Below are 24,276 nucleotides of genomic sequence, written 5' to 3' on the forward strand. Positions count from 1 at the left end.
CAGTGCACAAGAAGACGATAACTTAATTGAAACGGAACTGCCAGCTTCTTCTTCGTCTGCTCCTCCTCCTCCTAATACATGATCAGTGTGCAGATTCCTATCTGGGCAGGGGAGATTACTGTGATTACATAATCCCTCGGCTCTGACGAGGATCATGGGATCTTTAACATGCGTGTTCGGTCTTCTTATATATATATATATATATATATATACATAGTGTGTGTGTGTGTGTGTGTGTGTGTGTCTGTGTCTGTGTGCGTGCGCGCGTTGTTTTTTGTTTTGTTTTGTTTTTGTTGTGGTTTCTGTTGCTGTTTTTTGTGTTGACAGTTTTCAGTCATAAATGCTGATAACTTACCTACAGGAGTGAAATAAACGACTTGAGACTTCGAAAAACACAAGGAGGAAGAAAGAGACACAGAGAATCAGAGACTCGGGACTCAAAGACTCCAACATTTAATATTAGACCTCTGGCCATCAAATCGTTCAGTTGTATATACACACATATGATCGCAGAAAGGAAAGAAAATTGCTAAATAAATGAAATAAATAAATTGTCGAGATCACCACAGAGTGTGTTTGCCCAAGCTTAAAAACCTGTCTTCTTTGGAATACATAGAAGTGGGTGGTGGGGTGGGGGAGAAAGTAAGAACACACACGCACGGACACACGCGCAACACACACACACAGTTGTTACACTCTAAATGATAATGTAATAGTATCTTACCCACATGTTTTTCTCTTTACATAATAATTGATGTGTGCATGGTGATAAGTGAAGGGTGTGTCAGCGGTTTTTTGGTGTTGTTTTTAATTATTTGTTTTGTTTTCTTTTTCTCTCTCTCTCTCTCTTTGATTTTTGCTGACGGGCATTTTAAGTGAGCCTAAAGAGAATTTTTTGTTTTCGGTTGAAGCAGATAATAAAGTATTTTGAATTGAATTGAATTGAATTGAATAATGCTAGGGAAGGGAAACAACTATTGATGAACTCCTGTGCTATTTTCGTACTAACAAGAATTTGTTTGCAAGATCTGCTTGTGATTACGGGGGGGGGGGGGGGGGGGGGGGATGGTGGTAGAGAGGTCAGGGTTTGTTTTGTTTTTGTTGTTTTTTTCCCAAAATTATGACAGGCTGTAAAACTTGCAGGCTGCACAAGGCTATCAAAGCATCCTTTCTTGGTCTTGAAACGGCTGTGAATTTCATATTGCAGGATGCGCAATGCTACCAAAACCAGTCAGCTGCATACTGAGTGATATGATGGTGTTCATTATGAAAGTAGTAAGCCTCTACCAGAAATGGATTTTGATACATGACTTGAATATCCCTTTCTGTCGTTAATGTAGCATGTTCAGAGCTTCTTTGTAATATGAGAACTCCCAGTTTGGCTTGCAAAATTTGGTGTTCACAGTTAGTGGTACATAACAAAAGACAATCATATATTGAAAGTCATATACACATGCAGTAGAAATTAGAATACACACAAGTGCATATCAATATAACAATTTGTGCATACTCACAAGCACACGTTTGAACAGAAGCTGCATATTAGATATGGATGGGGCTGACAACTGGATCTTCAGGTAGGTAGTTGCTGATTGCACAATTCTATTCATGATAATGCATTTGTGCAAAAGACAGGGCATTGACTGCTTTAGGAAAAAATCTATTGGCTAAGCGATGGGTTTTCGTCCGTATACTTCTGTATCGTGGACAAGAGGGGAGCACTTCGAGAATCCCAAAAGCTGGATGTGATTCGTCCTGGCTCATTGATTTTGCTTTTGTGAGTAGCTGCTTATGCTATGTCTTCTAGAGAAGGTACATCAACCCCAGTAATCTTGGTGGCAGTTTTTACGATCATTTAAGGGCTGCAACTACTGCCTTGGAACCGTTTCCGTACCAAACAATAATAGCGACAGTGACTGCTCGAACTTTTTGAGGCTCCGAAGACAGTACAAGCGCTGTTGTGCTTTTTTAACAAGTTTTTCCGTATTTTTCTCCCATTTCAAATCGTTGGAAATGACCAGTCCCAGAAATTTAAAGTCGCTGATGATCTCTACTTGCTTATCTTTAATGACAAGTGGTCAGATCTTGTCTTCCTCAAATCTAAAATTAATTCTTTGGTTTTTGATACGTTGAGTTTTAAGTTGTTTTCATCACACCAGCTGACAAGTTCCAGTACTTCCTCCCGATATTTTGACTCATCACTGTTCGTAATCAGCCCTTCTACAGTAGTATCAATGAGCGCTTTGATGTTGATTTATATATCAATTAGATTACTTTTGTATGTATGCCATAAATATATTCACATAATTTATAACTGTGTGAATTTTCACCATCTTTCATTTTATGTCAATGTACAGATTTGTATGCAAGTTCCAATTATGTATAAATTGAACAGAATTGGTACATGTAGTATGTACATTGTGTGCGTGTGTGTATAGTAAGAAGTAAAGTTCTATGATGGCTTATTGTGTTCTTAGCGGGCTGAAACACGTTTTATAGCTGGCCTCTGCAGTAATTCTGGTCCATCATATTTGTTTTTGTGTTCATTGGGATTGGTTTCTAACCAGCAGTGCTTTCTACATTTTCCAGTGTTTTTGGTGCTTTGTGTCTTGTTTGTGGTGGTTTTGGTTCGTCTTCCTCTTTCAGGTTTTCTTGTAAACAACTTTCCAACACTTTGTGCCATAAAATTAATAAACAATGAGGCCAGGAGATCAAATGATTAACAAATAGTAAAGAGTGGTAACTCTCTCCACACACAAGGTACATCAACTTCAAACCAATGCTGCTTACACTACCAATTCAGCTAGCACACAGGTAAATAAAAGATACATTGGAACAAACCCAGACATCAGAGTGGTGGATGTAAATTTATGTCGTGTTTACCGTCAGTTTTATGGACAAAAACCATATAAACTTTGGCACTGCTCATTGAGACATAAAATTTACAAGTGCAGTATGACCTTTTTTTTGGTTTCAAGGTCATGAGCTGCTTCCCAAGCTGAGTTTTCTGACCAGCTGCCTTATTCCAAGAGGTAAATTTCTAAATGCAGTGAAGGAGAGAGTGTGGGGGAAATACCATTCTGCGTTCCTCAAAAAGCAAGGAAAGCCTCACAGAAACAACAAAATCATCCCAGGTATCAGCTTGAATTGCTCTGAGAATATTCCAACGTTTGGTTTCAGACTGTTACTGCAACAAGAAGTCTGACTTTCATTCCCGAAGAGGAAAAAACGGTTATTAGATATGTTGCTGGGTCAGTCATTAAAAAAATCAAACAAAAGCTGTGGCGTCTGCAGAAACACCACCACATTCATGAACAGATTGAATGTTAATAATTTAACTCTCCACTCTGGAGAGGAAGAAAGCTGCAGTCAGAGTGCTACGGACATGACAAAACTGTCAGACAGGGGTGGCCTAACATATGTTAGGCCTAACATTTCAGAAATGTTTTGTGCTGTGGGAGTTATATTTCGTCAGTTGGCTGGCACTGGCAGTGACGTGAAGGAGGTCAGTGTTACTTCTTTTGTGGCAGCATGTTTGGAGTCCACCGACACAACATAACGTTGCTATGATACGCTCATCAGTGTGGACAGGCTTTGTCCACTAAAATTGCTGGTGATGTCCTTATTCACATCCTACATCTGTACTTCAAAATCAGGATTCACCACAAGATGAAGATAATCATGGACAAGGTACGTCATGAACTGAATCTGAAGAAGAAACAGAAAGGTTTGAGAAAGACTCTGAAAATCAGCAGTGGGTCAGACAGACACATACACAGAACCACACACACTCGCTCCTCATACAAAACAAATCCATTTATTTATAAATCATCCACACAAATCAATCCTCAACAAGCATGAACATCAAAACTGTCCAACCCTCAAACATCAGTATTTAACAAAAGCAATCATGATAATATAAAAAATAGAGAAAGATATACATGAAATAAAAATCTTTCAAACAAAACATTCAAAATATAGTATGTCATTTTCTCTTGAGTAATCGTTACTCCCCAAAAACCACTTCTGATCTGAAAAGCTTACCACTCATGCAGTTGTATTTTTCAAAACAGCAAAACTGATAAGGAAAATGTACCACAAGACCAAATCATTGAAAGATAGAATGATACTTAACCAAAAAAAAGAAGAAAAAAAAAAGGAAAAAAATAGTGAATTTTTAGACCATATCATCAAGAGAGCAATTTGTGAAACATTCTCACACACAGGTCATCCAACCTTCCAGTGAGTGGACCCATGGGCACTAATAGTGATATCAAAGAACTATGATAGTCACAGCAACACATCACACACAACATGATACAATATCAAGCTGTTTTATACTGTTACCTCCTAATACCTTATCATAAATAAAACCATTTAATTTACTAACTTCCTGATCTTTCAACATTTGATGTGTGCACTGAAATTCTTCACTCAGAACAACACAGCAATTTGTTGTGTGTAAATGTCCGTTGATCCAAATGAAGACGTCACATCACATTACATTACATTACATAACACTGTGTTGTATCATTCTACGTAACCACGTATCCTATCACTGATAAATCATCACCAAATTTCCTGATCTTTCAACGCTTGATACCAGCAAGCGTTTTCAGTTGGAGCAAGAGAGAAATTTATTGTACATGAACGTCCGCTGATCCCAGTGAAGACTGGGCATCATCACCAGGCCCAACCACCACCACCAGACAGCGCCAACTGCCAATGCCAACAGACGCCACCAGCAGACCCCTGTTCACACTTTCTCAATGATGACCGTCGTCCCCTGGCCCCCTCCAATGCAGGCACTGCCCAAGGCGTACTTTAGGTTGCTCCGTCTGCAAGAGGGGACATCATATATATATAGCATCATTTATCTCTCCACCCCTTTGTCGTATTTTTTTCTTTCTTTTTTTATCAATAAAATTCAGCACTTGTTAAGTTATACTTCTGAGCCCTTGGAGGCTTTGGAGTAAAAAGGATACCCCCCTCCCGAACCCCCCCAAATTTTTTCTCCCCAGGGAGAGCACGTCGCTACACTACAGCGCCACCCATTTTTTTGTATTTTTTCCTGCATGCAGTTTTATTTATTTTTCCTATCGATGTGGATTTTTCTACAGAATTTTGCCAGGAACAACCCGTTGTTGCCGTGGGTTCTTTTACGTGCACTAAGTGCATGCTGCACATGGGACCTTGGTTTATCGTCTCATCCGAATGACTAGCGTCCAGACCACCACTCAAGGTCTAGTGGTTGGGGAGAAAATATCGGCGGCTGAGTCGTTATTCGAACCAGCGTGCTCAGATTCTCTCTCGCTTCCTTGGCGGACGCGTTAACTCTAGGCCATTACTCCACATGTCAGCACATCTATGGTTGTAAACTGAAATACTATGACTACTACTACTGATATTACTACTAATTTCACTACGAGCACTGCAGCTGTTACTGTTACTGTTACTTCTACTACTACTGCTGTTGCTATTGTTCCATCACAAAGTAAGAAAAGTCTTAAATGTGTCATTTGGTTTTACAGTATCTACAGCTTTTGCTCCAAAGCATAAGGGATAAAAATTATTGTAAAAAGAAACAAAAACACAGTACAATTATCTCAGATCCAGCATTCACAGAATACCACCTACGAGGCCCCTAACTACTGACGACAATAAATGCTTAGTTGTGGAGCCAGACTGAGCGTCCCCTCCAGAGTGGAAAGCACCACCATGTCCCTCCAACAACAGTCCCATCATGGATCTGCTGACATCAAGGACCTTGACAGGAACTCACCCCCAGCCTGAAAGGGAACAAAATGTGGAGTGATGGCCGGGAGGTAACGCGTCCGCCTAGGAAACGAGAGAATCTGAGCGCGCTGGTTCGAATCACAGCTCAGCCGCCGATATTTTCTCTCCCTCCACTAGACCTCGAGTGGTGGTCTGGACGCTAGTCATTCGGATGAGATGATAAACCGAGGTCCCGTGTGCAGCATGCACTTAGCGCACGTAAAAGAACCCACGGCAACAAAAGGATTGTTCCTGGCAAAATTCTGTAGAAAAATCCACTTCGATAGGAAAAGCAAATAAAACCGCACGCAGGAACAAATACAAAAAAAAAAGGGTGGCGCTGTTGTGTAGCAACGTGCTCTCCCAGGGGAGAGCAGCCCAAATTTCACACAGAGAAATCTGTCGTGATAAAAAGAAATACAAATACAAATACAAAATTTTAACCCACTGGCTGCTGAACTTTGCTGAAATTAAATCAGCAGGAAAGGAAGAACTACTTTTTGAAAAAAAAAAATCCTGGTGTGACTGAATATACTGAACATAAACATGCAACTGCAAGAGGATGGAAGTCCAAATAAATAATGGTGGCCAACATCTGACCTATAACCCCTATCTTATCACAACAGGCAGAAGGTGTCAGCAGTCGTAGAGCAAGAAAAGAGAGAGAGGAGAACAAGAGGCCAAGTACAGCTCTATGGCTGACCCAGGGCTGAACTCATAAGACAAACCATCCACTTATTCAAGGCAAGGAGGGAGTGATCAAAGGGGTGGAAAACCGGTCTGCAAGACACGAAACATTTCCACAGTGTAGGTTTAGCAAAACATGCTTGCGCTGATCAAATAACCGGGATCAGCTTTTTGACTGCAGGTGACGGGCGCAACAGCCGAGTGGTTAAAGCGTTGGACTTTCAATCTGAGGGTCCTGGGTTCGAATCACGGTGACGGCGCCTGGTGGGTGAAGGGTGGAGATTTTTTAAATCTCCCAGGTCAACATATGTGCAGACCTGCTAGTGCCTGAACCCCCTTCGTGTGTATATACAAGCAGAAGATCAAATACGCACATTAAAGATCCTGTAATCCATGTCAGCGTTCGGTGGGTTATGGAAACAAGAACATACCCAGCACGCACACCCCCAAAAACGGAGTATGGCTGCCTACATGGCGGGGTAAAAACGGTCATACACGTAAAAGCCCATCCGTGTGCATACGAGTGAACATGGGAGTTGCAGCCCACGAACGCAGAAGAAAAGAAGAAGACTGCAGGTGAAATTATCAAGAGTATTACCCAGTCCCCTGCACTGTGTGCCAAATGGTTCAGAGTTGAACACTCTGATACTGTCTGACAGTGAGCATGAAGTGAGCGGGTGTGACACAGGCAGACGTGGCAGATGAAAGATATGCATGTGTGCATCCATTGTGTGTGTGAGTGATTCCTATTTCTCTTGAAAACACCAAAAGAAACAATTTGAGTACTACATTTCAACTGCAGCTGCCATGGAGCTGTGAGCTAATGCTGGGCCAAATATGTGTCAGAGCACCTGAAGTATGGATCATGACTTTTAACTCTATATGTACAATACAGGTATGGCAACACATTTAGTTGTTGTTTTTTCTTCATTTATTTTCCAGTTTAATTTCAGCTCCCTTTACTAACAACCTGAAACACATATTCAGAAAGTATGTGAAAATTGTTTATTTCACATTTATGCTTCAGTTATTGCTAACCAGCGTGTTGGATAAACTTCAGATACTGAGGTTCATTTTCCTTTCAGAAAAGTATGAATTATGTATATATTATGGCATATATTCATGGGTCTTAAAAATAAATAAATAAATAAAACAAAAGAGCGGTGCTGACCTGATCTCATACAGCAGGTTGGTGACGATGCGGGCACCAGATGCCGCCAGGGGGTGACCCAGGGCAATGGCCCCGCCGTTGATGTTGGTACGGGCGTTGTCCAGACCCAGCTCCTTGGCCACAGCCAGGAACTGTGGGGCAAAGGCCTCGTTCACCTGTCACAGCACAGCAACACACCTGTCACCTGGTGATATACCTGTTACATGGCACAAGATGATGCACTTGTCTCATGGTGACACACCTGTCACAACACAGCAACACACCTGTCACCTAGTGACACACCTGTCACAGCACAGCAACACACCTGTCTCATGGTGACACACCTGTCACAACACAGCAACACCTGTCACATGGTGACACACCTGTCACAACACAGCAACACACCTGTCACCTAGTGACACACCTGTCACAGCACAGCAACACACCTGTCTCATGGTGACACACCTGTCACAGTTCAGCAACACACCTGTCTCATGGTGACACACCTGTCACAACACAGCAACACACCTGTCACATGGTGACACACCTGTCACAACACAGCAACACCTGTCACATGGTGACACACCTGTCACAACACAGCAACACACCTGTCACAGTTCAGCAACACACCTGTCTCATGGTGACACACCTGTCACAGTTCAGCAACACACCTGTCACATGGCGACACACCTGTCACAACACAGCAACACCTGTCACATGGTGACACACCTGTCACAGTTCAGCAACACACCTGTCTCATGGTGACACACCTGTCACAGTTCAGCAACACACCTGTCACATGGCGACACACCTGTCACAGTTCAGCAACATACCTGCCACATAGTGATGTATACCTTCCTCACTACCAGCATATTGATGGTTATGCTCATCAGTCACGTTGCTGTATAGTGATGATGATATGATGGTGATGACGATGATGGTGATGATTAGAATAATGTTGGTAATGATGATGATGATGGTTATGCACATCAGATCTTATTTCATTATATAGTGATGATAATGGTGGTGGTGGTGGTGGTGGTGGTAATGATGATGATGATGTACATCAGCCTCATGTTACCATACGGTGATGATGATGATGATAACAACGATTATCACGCGCACATCAGTCACAGGTTACTGATGGTGATGTTGATGATGATGATAATGATGACTGTCAGATACACAAGTCTTAGGTCACAATAAGGGGAGGAGTAGGAGTGATGATAATGATGATCATAATTACTGTCATGCAGATCAGTCACAGACTGTGTGCAGTGATAGAAATGATGATGATTATCATCTACTTCATGAACATTAGTTTTATGTCACATTACGATGATGATGAAGATAATAAAGACTTGATGACAATAATGATGATGACAATGAATATCACATACGAAGGTTATAAAGAAGGTAGTGATGATCATGCACATCACCCTCAAAGTAGGATTTGAAAATGGCAATAACGAAGATGATGACAATGATTATCAAGCACACCTGTCTCATGTCACTATGCGGTGGCTATGACAAAAATGATGATGACGTAGTTAATGGCAATGATGTCAATGGCAATGATAAACATGATGATGACAATGATTATTATACACATCTATCTCATATCACTATACAAAGGTTATGACAAAAATGATGATGATGTCACATTTTCTTTACCACATACACTGACCTCCACAACATCCATGTCTTGCACAGACTTCCCGATTTTCTCCAGAGCGGCGCGAGAAGCAGGCACCGGACCGATACCCATGATTTTAGGATCGCAACCTGCAGCGTCACACACACTTCAATAATAATATTAATAATAATAATAATAATGGTACTTATATAGCGCTGAATCTTGTGCACAGACAAATCTAAGCGCTTTCGCACCAGTCATTCTCACGCACGCATAACTCCAAAACTGGAGAAACTAAAGACAAGGAAGAGGCAGGGAAGGGAGGCTATTTTGGGAAGAGGTGGGTTTTAAGGCCAGACTTGAAAGAGCTGAGTGTGGAGACTTGACGAAGCGAAAGAGGAAGTTCATTCCAATTGCAAGGTCCAGAGACAGAGAAAGAACGGCGGCCAACAGTCGAGAGTTTGAATCTGGGTATGCGTAAGTGGAGTGGATCCGAACTTACTGAATACACCAATGAAAATTCAACCAATAAAATGTCTGTCTCAAAATGTAACAAGACAGTGAACATATCAAAGTAATAAGTCAGAGTTGGGGAGTTTGTATTATACTCCCAGTCTGGTTAAAATATACTCACCATGTCAAAACTGATGCAAACCAGGCCTATCGGTTTGCTCCTTTTGGCCAAACTTTTGCAGCAACTCCGTGATAAAACATCTTGCTACTTCTGAGTAATCGTCCAATGTCTACTCGTCAATCAAATGCCGTTTCAGAGCAAATCTTTTTTTAACAGAGACTGAACTCATTGTCATTATCACCCAAGTGTGAATCAACAAAGGGATTGTCCCTGACATAATTCTGTACATAAATCTACTTTGTTAATAAAACAAAAACACTTGTATACAAAAAGAAAAAGAAAACCATGGTGGCAACGCACCTTCCCCAGACAGAGCAGCCCAAAAGAATTCCACACAGAGAAATCTGCTGTGGAAAAAAAAAAAACACAAAAAAACAAACAAACAAACAAAACAATACAATTCTATCAAATACCAACAACCAGGGTGACAAATCAAGAAAGAGAAAGCCTAGCCACAACTGGAGAGGGACACTGGCCTGGAACTCACTCCAGTTTACACAAGTCTGTTACAACACCATGTTCAGGTGCCTGTGGGCCGGCGATTCTGATGGAGCAGTGATGCTGGTTCACTCACAGCCTGTCCAAGCCAGGGCTGTCCTGTGTCAGTTCTGCTGAGGCAGGTGGTGATAGTTGGGACAGCAGCTGCCTCCTCTGTGTTCTGATGGTCATAGTTTGACATGACTGACTATGCAAGGCCTGACTAAGCGCGTTGGGCTACGCCGCTGGTCAGGCATCTGCTTGGCAGATGTGGTGTAGCGTATATGGATTTGTCCGAACGCAGTGACGCCTCCTTGAGCTACTGAAACCGACTATGAAAAATTCATCGTATAGAACCAGCGGATCATTACCACTGAAGGGGAGGAAACCCTCACCTGCGATGCCATATGACACGATGCGAGCCAGGGGCGTCAAGTTGTTGGCCTTCACGGCTTCCTCACTGGCCAGCACCAGAGCTGCCGCTCCGTCACAGATACCCTGCAACCATGGGGTACATCCACCCTGAATACATCACACACACCCTGCAACCATGGGGTACATCCACCCTGAATACATCACACACACCCTGCAACCATATGGTATATCCACTTTGAATACATCACACACACACCCTGCAACCATGGGTTACCATCCACCCTGAATACATCACACACACCCTGCAACCATGGGGTACATCCACCCTGAATACATCACACACACCCTGCAACCATGGGGTACATCCACCCTGAATACATCACACACACCCTGCAACCATGGGGTACATCCCCACACTTAATATATCACACACACCCTGCAACCATATGGTATATCCACTTTGAATACATCACACACACACCCTGCAACCATGGGTTACCATCCACCCTGAATACATCACACACACCCTGCAACCATGGGGTACATCCACCCTGAATACATCACACACACCCTGCAACCATGGGGTACATCCACCCTGAATACATCACACACACCCTGCAACCATGGGGTACATCCACCCTGAATATACCACACACACCCTGCAAACATTAATGGTGTAAGATCTTAACACCAAGCGTAAAATACAATAAGCCTTTCAGTGTCTTGAGCCATATCTTAAAAAGGAAATTTTCTTCCTAAAATTATGTTTAACTAATTGCTGGTTGTTTGGTTGAGCAGCTTGCTGAGACACCATTAGTGGATGGGAAACAGCAGCAACCAGTGGTGTGGCAGATGGGGTCATCACCGCATAGCTTGGTGGGACCATGTAGGCGAGGGACAGTGGCGGTAAAAGGGAAGTAACAGCAAGGCTTCAGAAGCAGGAGTTGTCTCCCTTGGATCGGATGCTCAGGACAAGGGGGAGGGTGTACGTGTATAGGCGAGCGTGTCCCCTAGTGGTCCACCTTCCTCCCTACGTATGGGAAGGGCATCCCTATTCATCTCAGTTGCCATTGGATCTGAGACGGTAGAGGCATGCCGCGTGGGAGTGGGGGGGGGGTTACCTACTTCCGGGAGGTTATCAGCTGTAGCTACTACTTTCGTTTTCTCCGCGTAGGTGGATTGTAGTTTGCACAGGACAGTAATGTCAGACCCCTGCCGGAGTCTGCACTAGTGGATAACGGTTAAGTATGTATGTGTAATTAAATCTATTGTTTTGGATAAGTGTGATCTGTTTTAAAAAAATTATCCCTATAATACATTCAGACTTATTTCCCATTTCTTGGTAGAATTCAATTCCTCATTGGAGATGTATGCTTCAATGTCATTTCCAATCAAACCAGAAGTATTTCCCTTTTTTTTTTCTTTTCTTTTTTTTTGCAAGTGATAAAATGACTGCTGTTTATCAGCAATCAGTGTTGTCAGTTTATCAGATAAAAGTGCAGAATTAAATTTATTCACTTACTAATTTAATGGGTCAGGAAAAACAAACCCTAATTTCTACCACCAGCACCCCACCCCCACTGGGCCACCCAAAACTTGTAATTGAATTTGTATTTTATCCATTACACTTGTTGGTATGTGAAAGGATATATATATATATATATATATATATGTATGTATATTGTGTGTGTGCGTACGTGCGTGCATGTGTGTGACAGTACATAATGCGACTAAGCCCAGCACTCGGCTTATATCACAGATTGACATAAGTATACATTTGGGCCAACAGCAAAGTGAGAGCTGTATAATCAATGGTTTCTCCAGTCAATGGGAAACCATTTACAGCTTAGTCTTTTGTGAAGGACTATGACTCTCAAACTAGGAGGCAAAATTGCACTGGCTCTTAGTGCTGCAGCCTTGTGGGCTAGTTGACCTTTGGGAACCATCCCAACGCTGACTGTCCTAAAACCCTCTTGGCCGAGAGAGTGGGGATGTACTTGGGCAAGACACTCTCCACTATAATCAAATTCTAGCCCAGATAGTCGGGACAGCAGTTGCCTCCTCTGCCATTCTGATGGTCATAGTCAGACACGACTGACTATCATATATATATATATAATGTGACTAAGTGCTATTGTTTGCTGTGTCATGAGCACTGAAAACACGACATAGTCATTACCAATTTTACAAAAATACATAATGAGTTAAATGACCTACTGGCTGCCACACTGATGTGTAATTCCAAATTTGTATGCCTCATTGACCAACAACCGACACAAAAACCTAAACCCTGAAAGAGCAAGCTTTTGTTGTAGGAAATAAAGATGTAACAGTAACATGATTTTGGAGTTGTATTGTGTAAACACACACATGAGCAAAAAAAAAAAAAACGAACAAAAAGAGCAACAAAAAAGAGGAAATTTCCAGCACAGAAATTCCATAAGGGGGGGATACCAGAAGGGGCAAGAACCATCTGCTCCCTGACATCAGCAGAGCACTCACAGAAGCGTTGCCGGCAGTGATGGTGCCATCTTTCTTGAACACAGTAGGCAGCTTTGCCAGAGATTCAGGGGTGGCTGCTCTCGGATGTTCATCCACTGCAAACTGTTCTGGACCTGGAGCAACATCATCACCCCCATCTCTCTATAAGCACAGTTTGTACCAATGTCCATCTGTGAAAGCCTCATCTATCACACCCATCTCACTATCCCCCCCTCCCTCTATAAACACAGTTTGTACCAATGTCCATCTGTGAAAGCCTCATCTATCATGCCCATCTCACTATCACCCCCATCTCTCTATAAACGCAGTTTGTACCAATGTCCATCTGTGAAAGCCTCATCTATCACACCCATCTCACTATCCCCCCCTCCCTCTATAAACGCAGTTTGTACCAATGTCCATCCGTGAAAGCCTCATCTATCACGCCCATCTCACTATCACCCCCATCTTTCTATAAACGCAGTTTGTACCAATGTCCATCTGTGAAAGCCTCATCTATCACGCCCATCTCACTATCACCCCCATCTCTCTATAAACGCAGTTTGTAGCAATGTCCATCCGTGAAAGCCTCATCTATCACGCCCATCTCACTATCACCCCCATCTTTCTATAAACGCAGTTTGTACCAATGTCCATCTGTGAAAGCCTCATCTATCACGCCCATCTCACTATCACCCCCATCTCTCACCCCAGTTTGTGACAGACACAACAGCTGAGTGGTTAAAGCGTTGGGCTTTCAATCTGAAGGTCCTGGGTTCAAATCTCGGTAGCGGTGCCTGGTGGGTAAAGGGTGGAGATTTTTGCAATCTGCCTGGTCAACACATGTGCAGACCTGCTTCTGTCTGAACCCTCTTTCTGTGTATATGCATGCAAAAGATCAAATACACACATTAAAGATCCCATTATCCATGCCAACATATAATGGGTTATGGAAACAAAAACATACCCGGCACAAACCCCTCTCCCTCCCCCCTTTGATAATGGGGTATGGCTGCCTCCATGGCGAAAGTAAAAGTCATATACGTAAAAGCTAGCTCGTGTATACCAGTGAACTTGGGAGTCGCAGTCCACGACGAAGAAGAAGAAGACCCCAGTTTGAATCGATGTCCATCCCTGAAAACCTCCTCTTATCACCCCCATCTCACTATCACCCAGTTTGAATCAATGTCCACCCCTGAAAACCTCCTCTTATCACCCCCATCTCACTATCACCCAGTTTGAATCAATGTCCACCCCTGAAAACCTCCTCTTATCACCCCCATCTCACTATCACCCAGTTTGAATCAATGTCCACCCCTGAAAACCTCCTCTTATCACCCCCATCTCACTATCACCCAGTTTGAATCAATGTCCACCCCTGAAAACCTCCTCTTATCACCCCCATCTCACTATCACCCAGTTTGAATCAATGTCCACCCCTGAAAACCTCCTCTTATCACCCCCATCTCACTATCACCCAGTTTGAATCAATGTCCACCCCTGAAAACCTCCTCTTATCACCCCCATCTCACTATCACCCAGTTTGAATCAATGTTCATCCATCAAAAGCTCTCTTAAGCAGCAAATCAGTATTCACAGTATTAATAATACTAACAGCATTCATAAAGCACTGAATTTTGTGCAGAGATGAATCAAAGCCCTTTCACACCAGTCATTTGCATGCATGTTTTGCCTCCAGTGGTCTGGGTGCTGCTAGTCTTTTGGATGTGATGATAAACCAAGGCTGCATGTGCAGCATGCACACAGCATAAAAGAACCCATGGCCAGTAAAGGGTTTTCCCTGACAAAGTCTGTGGGTATATCCACTTTACAGTAACACAAATACACTTTCTCATAGGAAAAAAATGGAAAGAAAAAAATGGGTGGCGCTCCACTGTGGCAATGCACTCTCTCTGGGGGCAGCAGTCCAAATTACACAGAGAAATCTGTTGTGACAACATAAAAAAGTAATAAAACGTGTACTGATAAAATGTGTCTGTCTGAATGCGCTCATGTCTTTATGTAATGTCATAAAAAAAACATCTGTGACCTGACTTGATGACTTGCTGGCCATAAAATCTCACCTTTCTTGCCTTTGACTGTGATTGGGTAAATCTCATCAGCAAACTTCCCAGCCTTTTGTGCTGAAACACACACACACACACACACACACACACAAACATCCATTACAAAAATTCACTGAATGTCACAAAATTAATCTCACCAAGTCTTCTTTAAGCAAAACAAAATCGGGACACATTTTCTCCACTACCTTTGCCCAGAGTATGGGAATCACATGATGAGCTTACATCCTGCCTTTCAAATTTCATATGAACAGAAATCATACCAAACCCAAGGAAAACTCTTTGCTTAAGATGAGATCAGAGGGTGTTTTTTTCTTTTTTCTTCTTCTTTTTTTTTCTGGTGTGACAGGAGTCCTGTTATCTTTCATACAAAAATGCATGTCAGAGAGACAATTCAAATCTAAATGTTATTCTCAGTTATATATATATATATATATATATATATATATATATATATATATATATAAACATTATACATACATTTCTAAGACTATTTCTACCCAGGCGCCCTTATCTTTAACTCTCTCCATACGAACGGCGAAAGAGATGACGTTAACAGCGGTTCACCCCAATTACCACCATCAAAATATTACAAGTGGAAGGCTCTTACACTGAAGAGGTGAATGTTGACAAAGAATACCACAATTCTGACGACGGAAGCTAAAGGTTGGGTCATTGAGACACCCAGTGGACATCCGAGGGGTCTGTGTAGAGGAGAAGAGAGGACTGGCCGTACTGAGTGAGTTAATATGGGAAGTTCATCATCCCCACCGAGTGACAGACTCAAGGCCTGATCTATGCTTTCGGTTTATGTGAAGTTCAGTCATGCATCTGCTGCCTTGTGTTTTTTACACAGCAGACGTGGTGTGGTGTATGGGTCAGTCCACATGGTCTGACACCCCCTTGAAACTGAAAAACTAACGACATACATCATGTTACGATTGGATTATTGTATTTATTATAATTCTAGAAACAGGAGGGGTGTGGGAGGGGGAGATATTGGAGGAGGGGTGTGGGAGGGGGAGATATTGGAGGAGGGGTGTGGAAGGAGGGGTTGTTGCAGTAACCTTCCTGCCAGCGGGCCTGTGTCTGTGCGGCATAGTTGTCGCAGTCCTGTCTGGAGATGCTGTACTGCTGGGCCAGGTTCTCCGCTGTGATGGCCATGGGCAGCTTCACATAGGAGTCTGTCAGCCCCTCCCACAGCGTGTCCTCCAGCTGTACACACACACACACCGAGATATACTAGAGACACACAAACACAGACACAGGCACACACACATGTGCACACACACACTCATCTATACGCAAACACACACACACACACACACACACACACACACACAAACACATGAACACACACTCACTTACAGCCATACACATGCACATACACATACACTACACACACCCACACACAAACACACACAAACAAACATTCACACACTATATACAAATGCGCACACACACACACACAGACGATCACACACTATATACACACACACAAACACACACACTCACACACAGCCATACATAAAGAGACTGGGCAGAGGGAGAAAAATCATTCTATCAATGGCACCAACCACATGATTGTAAATAATAATACAAAAATGACTTTTGCACAGAAAAAAAATTGGAGAGATTACCACAAGTCAAAAATCACCAAAGGTCTGTATACCTTGTTTTTTTTGTACGCTTACAGTTGACTTCATCAAGTTTTTGCGCCTTATACATATTATTATTAGTAGTAGTAGTTATTTTTTATGTATTTATCTTTCTTTTTTTTCCCCCTCAAGGCCTGACTAGCGCGTTGGGTTACGCTGCTGGTCAAGCATCTGCTTGGCAGATGTGGTGTAGCGTATATGGATTTGTCCGAAAGCAGTGACGCCTCCTTGAGCTACTGAAACTGCCTCCTCGTCTTCAATGTTGTCATCAGTAAAGACGAGTGAGTCTTACTCCAGTGAAAGAAGCCCAAACAACTATAAACCTCTGAACAAGTCCAGAAAACAGCCGCCTTGTGTGTACTGCACGCACCCACCTTGAGGTCCTGACCGAAGCGTGTCCCGAAGCGAATGTCTCTGACAGCGTAGGGAGCCTGGGTCATGTTCTCTGTTCCGCCCACCAGCACCATCTGACTCAGCCCCAGTTCAATCTCCTGCAGCAATCCACCAACACAACCAGTACAATACACTGCAATACAATATATAACAATGCAATATTAAACACTGCAAAATAACGCACAGCAATACAATACACACACACTTACACACAAACACCCCCACACACATACCGACCTGCCCATGCACACACCCATACACCAACTGAACAACACATCCACACTCACCTGAGCTCCGTTGATGATGGCCTGAAAGCCAGAGCCGCAGAGTCTGTTGACGGTCAGGGCAGGAACAGCCATGGGAATGCCCAGCTTCAAGCCAACGTGCCGAGTGACATAGATCCCATCCGTAGACGTCTGAAACACACCAGAACATTCACTGTAGTAGCAGTAGTAGTAATAATGATAATGATAATAATAACAATTATTATTATTATCATTATAATGATGAAGGAGGCATCACTGCATTCAAACAAATTCATATGCATGTTAGGCAGGTGCCTAACCAGCAGCATAACCCAGTGCACTAGTCAGGCCTTGAGTGTATGCATTTATATTCGTGTTACGGCCCAACACTCGGGCTATATCACAGATTGACATAAGTTAACATTTGGGCCAACAGCAAAGTGAGAGCTGTATTATCAATGGTTTCTCCAGTCAATGGGATATCATTTACAGCTTAGTCTTATGTGAAGGACTATGACTCTCAAACTAGGAGGCAAAATTGCACTGGCTCTTAGTGCTGCAGCCTTATGGGCTAGTGGGCCTTTGGGAACTATCCCAACGCCGACTGTCCTAAAACCCTCTTGGCCGAGAGAGTGAGGATCCAACTTGGGCAAGACACTCTCCACTATAATCAAATTCTAGCCCAAATAGTCGGAACAGCAGTTGCCTCCTCTGCTGTTCTGATGGTCATAGTCGGACACAACTGACTATCATATATATATATATATATATATCCATCAGATTTAATTTATTCTACAGATTTTTGCCAGAAGACAACACTTGTTGCCATGGGCTCTTTCTAAGAGTGGTACATGTGTGCTGAACACAGAACCTCCGTTTATAAACTCATCTGAATGACTAAACGCTCAGTTTGATTTTCCAGTCAAATCTGGCAGAAAGGGCTAGACCTGGAATCAAATCCAGCATACACTGAAACATACCAGAACATTCACTGTAGTAACAGTCTGCAGTAACTGTATGACAGTGTGCACTCACCACAAGCAAAAGAACCAATAGCAATTTTTTTTTAAGTTATTTCTGGCAAAATTATGTAAAAAAAAAAAAAAATCCACACTGATAGTGAAGCAACTATATCTGCACTATACTGATGCACTCTTCTCAGGGAGAGGAGCTCAAATCTCACACTGAGAAATCTGTTGTGACAAAAAAGTTATACAATACAACACAATACAGTACACATACAATATGATACAATACAGATCTTCCTTATTCTTCTTCTGCATTCTGGACTGCCACTCCAACATTCATTCATAAACCTACAAGTGGGTTTCAACCTGCATGACTGTTTTTTTAGGCAGCCATACTGTTTTCTGGGTATCAACAACTTCTCTCCTTTACAGTCTGGTGCTGTAAATGCTGTAAAAACAGAGCACTTTAAAAATAAAAAAAATATTTAAATATATATATATATCACCATGCACACACTGCAGCAAACATTCCAATATAAACACCAAGACCTGAATTCTGTATGAAGATGGGCATACAATTTTTTAACACTCTCTCTTCCACCCCCTTCATCCCTACCCCTCCTCTTCTGGTTTTTTTTTTTTTTCTTTGTTTACCCACCTCTGCTCCGAGTGTCATTCTGTCCCTTCTCTCTCTCTCTTCTCCACTTCCCTGCCCTGGTCTTCCCCCATGCCCAACTATTTCTAAAGCTTTGCCCCAGTGATGTTATTACACTGATGCTCCATGCAGTGTTCTATAACACAAGTTTCAAGTTTCAAATTTTAATTATCCTTTCACTCCTATTGGAGTATGGAGGATTACTGCAAAATAATCTTTTCGTGCCCAGAACAAACATTTCCAAATACACAACAATGTCACATAAAAGTTGAGAAAACACAAATGTCTTTTAACTCCAAAAGTATAATTAGGCAACATTTGCAAATCTAATCATCTTACTTACAGCTAAAATGACTTTTTTGCCTCCTTTGAGCATATTACAAAAATTAAAACACACACACACACACACACACACACACACAGAGCTCAGCAGGGAGGTACCAAGTCTCAACTTGCCTGTCCATATTCTTGGTAATCAGCTTTTCATCACATTTGAATGTGGGCGTTTTTATTTTCCTGTCTGTTAAAATAGGGTTGCAATTTCTGGTGAATTCTTTCTAAATCTTTCTTTCTCTTTGGGTTAAGTGTTTTATTAAACTCGCTCTGTCTCTTTCTGATTCTCTCTGTCTCTCGATGCAGTTTTTGTTTGTTTGTTTTGGTTGTTTGTGTTTGTTTCTGTTTTCCGAGTCTGTCAGACATACTTTTCACAGGTCTAGTTACTTGTATTACAGTATCATTTGAAAACTTATACATCCATAAGTTCAATCAATAATACCAAACACTGTTCTCATACACATAGAGGGCATACGCATACAGGACTGCACAGACATTAACGCACACACGAGCACACACAGACAGTGTGCGTGTGCATGCGTGTGTGTGTGTGTATGTGTGTGTGTGTGTTTTCTGAGAGTTCAATTCTGTGCAATAAAAACAGTGTGTGTGTGTGTGTGTGTGTGTGTGTGTGTGTGTGTTAATTCATAATATTATATATATGTCACTGAGGGACCATGTGCAGGAATGTATACTCTGCACATGTATGAACCTAGTAAAATGAGTTCTGACAAACAGCGATGTTCAAGTGCTGCTTACTGCCATAACATTTCCAAACACAAGAGAGTTGATCAGCTCGGGGGAAATGTTAGCTGACTCCAGTGCCCCTTTCGATGCTTGAAACGCCAGCTCTGTGGCAGTGATGTTCTTCAGCTTTCCTCCATATGTGCCAAACGCCGTGCGCTTGGCTGCTACAATGAAGACACCTGAAACAGCTGAACACAGAAAGACACTTTAGCAGACCAGAAATGCCGTTTAATTGGCTAGCCAGACAGCAAACTACTAGTGAGACATCTTATCACTGAGCTGCCACAACTTCTGGCCAAACAGAGCAAACCAATAGGCCCAGTTTGCATCAGTTTCACATGGTACAGTATATGACACCAAAAGACACTTTACCAGACCACCGGCAGAAGTTTTGTCTCTCGTCATTACTGGCTATGTTGTAAACAATCTCCATCAAATGTTGTACACTCATTCCCCTTCATCTCACATCCAAATGTCATCAAACTTGGTATCATGACTGGTCATGGTGACAGCATCATCGCAAAGGAATTTCAAGATCAAAAGTTAATGGTCATGACTACAATATTGCATTTCATACTGATGGAAAAGTTCAAGTGCAAGAGAATGTAAGCAATCTCTTTTTTTTTCTTTTTTTTTTCTTTTTTCTTTTTTTTTTTTTTTTATAGAACTTTATTTGTCATGCTGAGAACAAAACCATTATGAAAAGCCAAGTTCATAGGTCAAAGTTCAGGATCACAACAGACAGAACTTGGATTTTTCCTCCAATTTTCAGTAATGTATTACAGTAATTGGTTTTGGCCAGAATATAATCATAATGCTCTGTTAATGTAGAGGTCAAGGTCACTGTGTTCCTTTAAGCAAGATGATCTGCTTTGCAGTGTGGACTTTCGTTGTTGCTGTTGTTTTTCTTCTTATTTCCTATTTTTTCATGGTTCCTAACTTCCTTTCATGGGTTAAGTAGGTATCACACATAAGTCTTATAGCCTTAATCACAATGGCTTCTCTTGTTTTATAAAGAAAAATGCAAGGAATTTTAACCAGTTGAGTGACTGAGAATTCTGAAAAGAAAAAAAATTTTTTTAGTGGTCTCCCCTTGCCAGGGAATTTTGAGGATACAGGTTTTTTGGGTTTTTTTTATTAATTCTAGTACAAAAACTATTGGAGATCCAGAAAGAATGTTAACATTTTTGTGAAGGAAAAAGAATGTAGATTCTGAATCTAGGCTTTTTTTTCTGAATTAGATTGATTGTAGATAACTGTTCAACCATTAAAAGTCAAGATAAAAAATTTTGTGTAACAAAAAAAGTATGTAATTATATTTCCACCTCTACTGAATGGCATCCATAAAAGAAAAAACAAAAAAATACAGACAGAAATGGTATGCTTATTGTCAGATTATACTTGTAGAAGAAATTAAAACAGACTATAAGTTTATAAAAACAAATCTCAACTTGTGTAGACATGTATGTGAATCACAGTCCCAACAATGACAAACGTAGGTATAGTCAATATAAAAAGTCATTCACATTCTCAGAAACTGGGCAGGCAAGCTTTTTGACAGCTAAGAACTTTCCCAAGTTAGAGGGTGAAGCTCTTGATGACATTCACTCACTCCAAGTTCCACATGGGCCAATAAATTGTCTGCTGTACATCTAGCTTGCTTCCTCTTCAAACAAGTCAACCATATGATTCAGTGACAAAAAACATTGATAACAAAAAGCATGTTTCACGTCCAGTGTATGTTCAAACCAGCATTTCATGAAAATCGTGGAGCATTGACCGTTGTCTGTTGTTGTTTTTTTTTCTCAAGGCCTGAGCGCGTTGGGTTACGCTGCTGGTCAGGCATCTGCTTGGCAGATGTGGTGTAGCGTATATGGATTTGTCCGAATGCAGTGACGCCTCCTTGAGCTACTGAAACTGAAACTGTTTCCGGTGGTATGCACTGAAATGATAATTCACTGATGCCAGACTGCCATGTCCTGCCACGCCCACTTCCACACCTTCTGGCTGGAATTTGACCTATCATCATACATCACTCCTCTCCCTCTCCTCCCCTTCTTCCAACGCTCACTGCAGGTATTCTGTCAGCCATAGCCACTTGCTATAGAAACGCTGTCTGATTGGATAGACAGACTGAATTACCATCAAATGGGCTGACAGTTTCATCACTGTTGTTGTCATTCACTTTCTTGTTCCAACCAATCATCAGACAGAGATCCTTCTCCATCATTATAGCTGCCCATATCATAAGCACAACTTACACAGTTGTGCAGATCCACTGACTGGGGCCACTTTCTTTTTCTGGACAAAGTTTTCAACCACATTTTTTTTGCATATGATTCAACCCCCTTGCCATGCGTGTTCCACATATTCCAGTTAGTAAAGCATTATCATGAAAAAGGGGTCTTCTACCTGACATATGCTCATTTAAATAGTATTCTTACAGTCCAGACACATCAAACTAACCATTCAGAGTCTGTTTATGTGCAATGAACCAAACTCCAATGAAGGAAAAATCTAAACATATGCAGGATGTCAGTGGACGTCTTACAGGCACTATGGCAACACTTTTTGCAGGACGTCAGCTGGCGTCTTATATGCACTCAACTGGTTAAGACTATCAAATAAAAGGACTGGAAAGTAACAAGATGGAATAACAAACTTCAGATTGATTAACAAACATTCTGTACAAACAATAAACATACAAAAATGAAGAGATTGATATATAATATCTGAATAAGCATTACTGAACAGACAAGTACAGAAACATACACTGAAATGAATAAACTGTGTGACACTGAGACATGCAGTTGGTACCTGGAGCACGCGCGCGCGCACACACACACACACACACATACACAAGCGCGCGCGTGGGCATGGTATATTCACAGGGAAGAACATTCTTGATAAGAGTAATATTACTATCATCGTAGATTTGATGCAAGAAAAATAAAGATTTAATCTGACTTTGTCATCTTCCATTACTGCACTGAGAAAACTTCGTCTGCTCCCACGTAAAATATTCAGGAGACCGGAGTTCAAAGTCCACGTTTCAGTCCGACCCGTGACTGTAAACGGTGCAAAATATATCCAAAGTACCTAAATGTGTTTATCTGACATGTAGACTTTTTTATGTAGAGCACCGCGCATTAGTTAAATATTAAAACTTATAAAAGTAGCATCTCACCTTTCGAGAGTGCCATGGCCGTGCTGGTCGAGGCAGAGAGTGACAGCAGACGAGGTCAATGAGGGAGAGCCGACGTACATGCTGTTATTTTTAATATGATTGGATGAAAACAACGTGCAACCCAATTGGTCAATCTTGCGTCGTCTGCTGGGACAGGCTTCGATAGTCCACAGTTTGTTGTTGTTTTTTTATGCTGGGTTGGTTTGGGTTTTTTTTGTTTTTTTTTTTTCAATTTAAAAAAAAAAATTATCATCATTATTATCATTATTATTGTTATTTTCTTGTTTCTCAAGGCCTCACTAAGCGCGTTGGGTTACACTGCTGGTAAGGCATCTGCTTGGCAGAAGTGGTGTGTATGGAATTGTCCGAACGCAGTGACGCCTCCTTGAGCTGCTGATACTGATACTGATACTGCGCAAGAAAGGCAAAGCTCCCCCGGATCGCTCTTTCCCTGTCAAATACATGTAACTGAATAACAATTCAGGCCCTTGAGTAATGTATGACACTATTTACTTTTTCTCTGCATTGAGATATTGCCATGCACAGAAAACATCCTGCCCAGTCATTCTGCACCCGTCTGCTTCCCACCAGACCTAAATCACTAGAACTGACCTGAGGTTGTCCATAGCTCGTGATTATGTCCATCTCCCTCACACTTCTTGGCATGAACAACATTTGTCAAGGGGAAAATATGGTTTCTTACATGTGCAGGCAGAGAATGTTTTTCCCCAATTCCCCAGTTTTCTCGCGAAAAAAAGTACTACATGATTCCGGAAACCATTATGTGTATC

The 24,276-nt window shown here is 41.8% G+C and overlaps 1 protein-coding gene and 1 pseudogene across 2 annotated transcripts; one reads left to right on the top strand and one right to left on the bottom strand.

Annotated features, from left to right (window-relative positions):
* Positions 1–1,548: 1,548 nt before the first annotated feature.
* LOC143301054 (uncharacterized) lies at positions 1,549–4,265 on the top strand (annotated as a pseudogene).
* LOC143300972 (3-ketoacyl-CoA thiolase, mitochondrial-like) lies at positions 3,796–23,613 on the bottom strand. Of its 2 annotated transcripts, none has more exons than XM_076614933.1 (11): positions 23,486–23,613; positions 20,311–20,486; positions 17,638–17,766; positions 17,332–17,448; positions 16,367–16,514; positions 15,300–15,359; positions 13,237–13,349; positions 10,755–10,857; positions 9,300–9,397; positions 7,634–7,788; positions 3,796–4,838 (listed from the first exon to the last, which is right to left on the bottom strand). In XM_076614933.1, the coding sequence occupies exons 1-11, from the start codon at positions 23,499–23,501 to the stop codon at positions 4,757–4,759; spliced, it is 1,197 nt and encodes a 398-aa protein (XP_076471048.1). In that variant the 5' UTR covers positions 23,502–23,613; the 3' UTR covers positions 3,796–4,756. The 2 variants fall into 2 exon arrangements, with proteins under 2 accessions (XP_076471048.1, XP_076471049.1); XM_076614934.1 differs by having other exon boundaries at positions 20,311–20,477; positions 23,486–23,554.
* Between the last annotated feature and the right edge of the window lie 663 nt (positions 23,614–24,276).

This window comes from Babylonia areolata, chromosome 27 (assembly GCF_041734735.1).
Source record: "Babylonia areolata isolate BAREFJ2019XMU chromosome 27, ASM4173473v1, whole genome shotgun sequence".
In the NCBI taxonomy this organism is placed as follows: domain Eukaryota; kingdom Metazoa; phylum Mollusca; class Gastropoda; order Neogastropoda; family Buccinidae; genus Babylonia; species Babylonia areolata.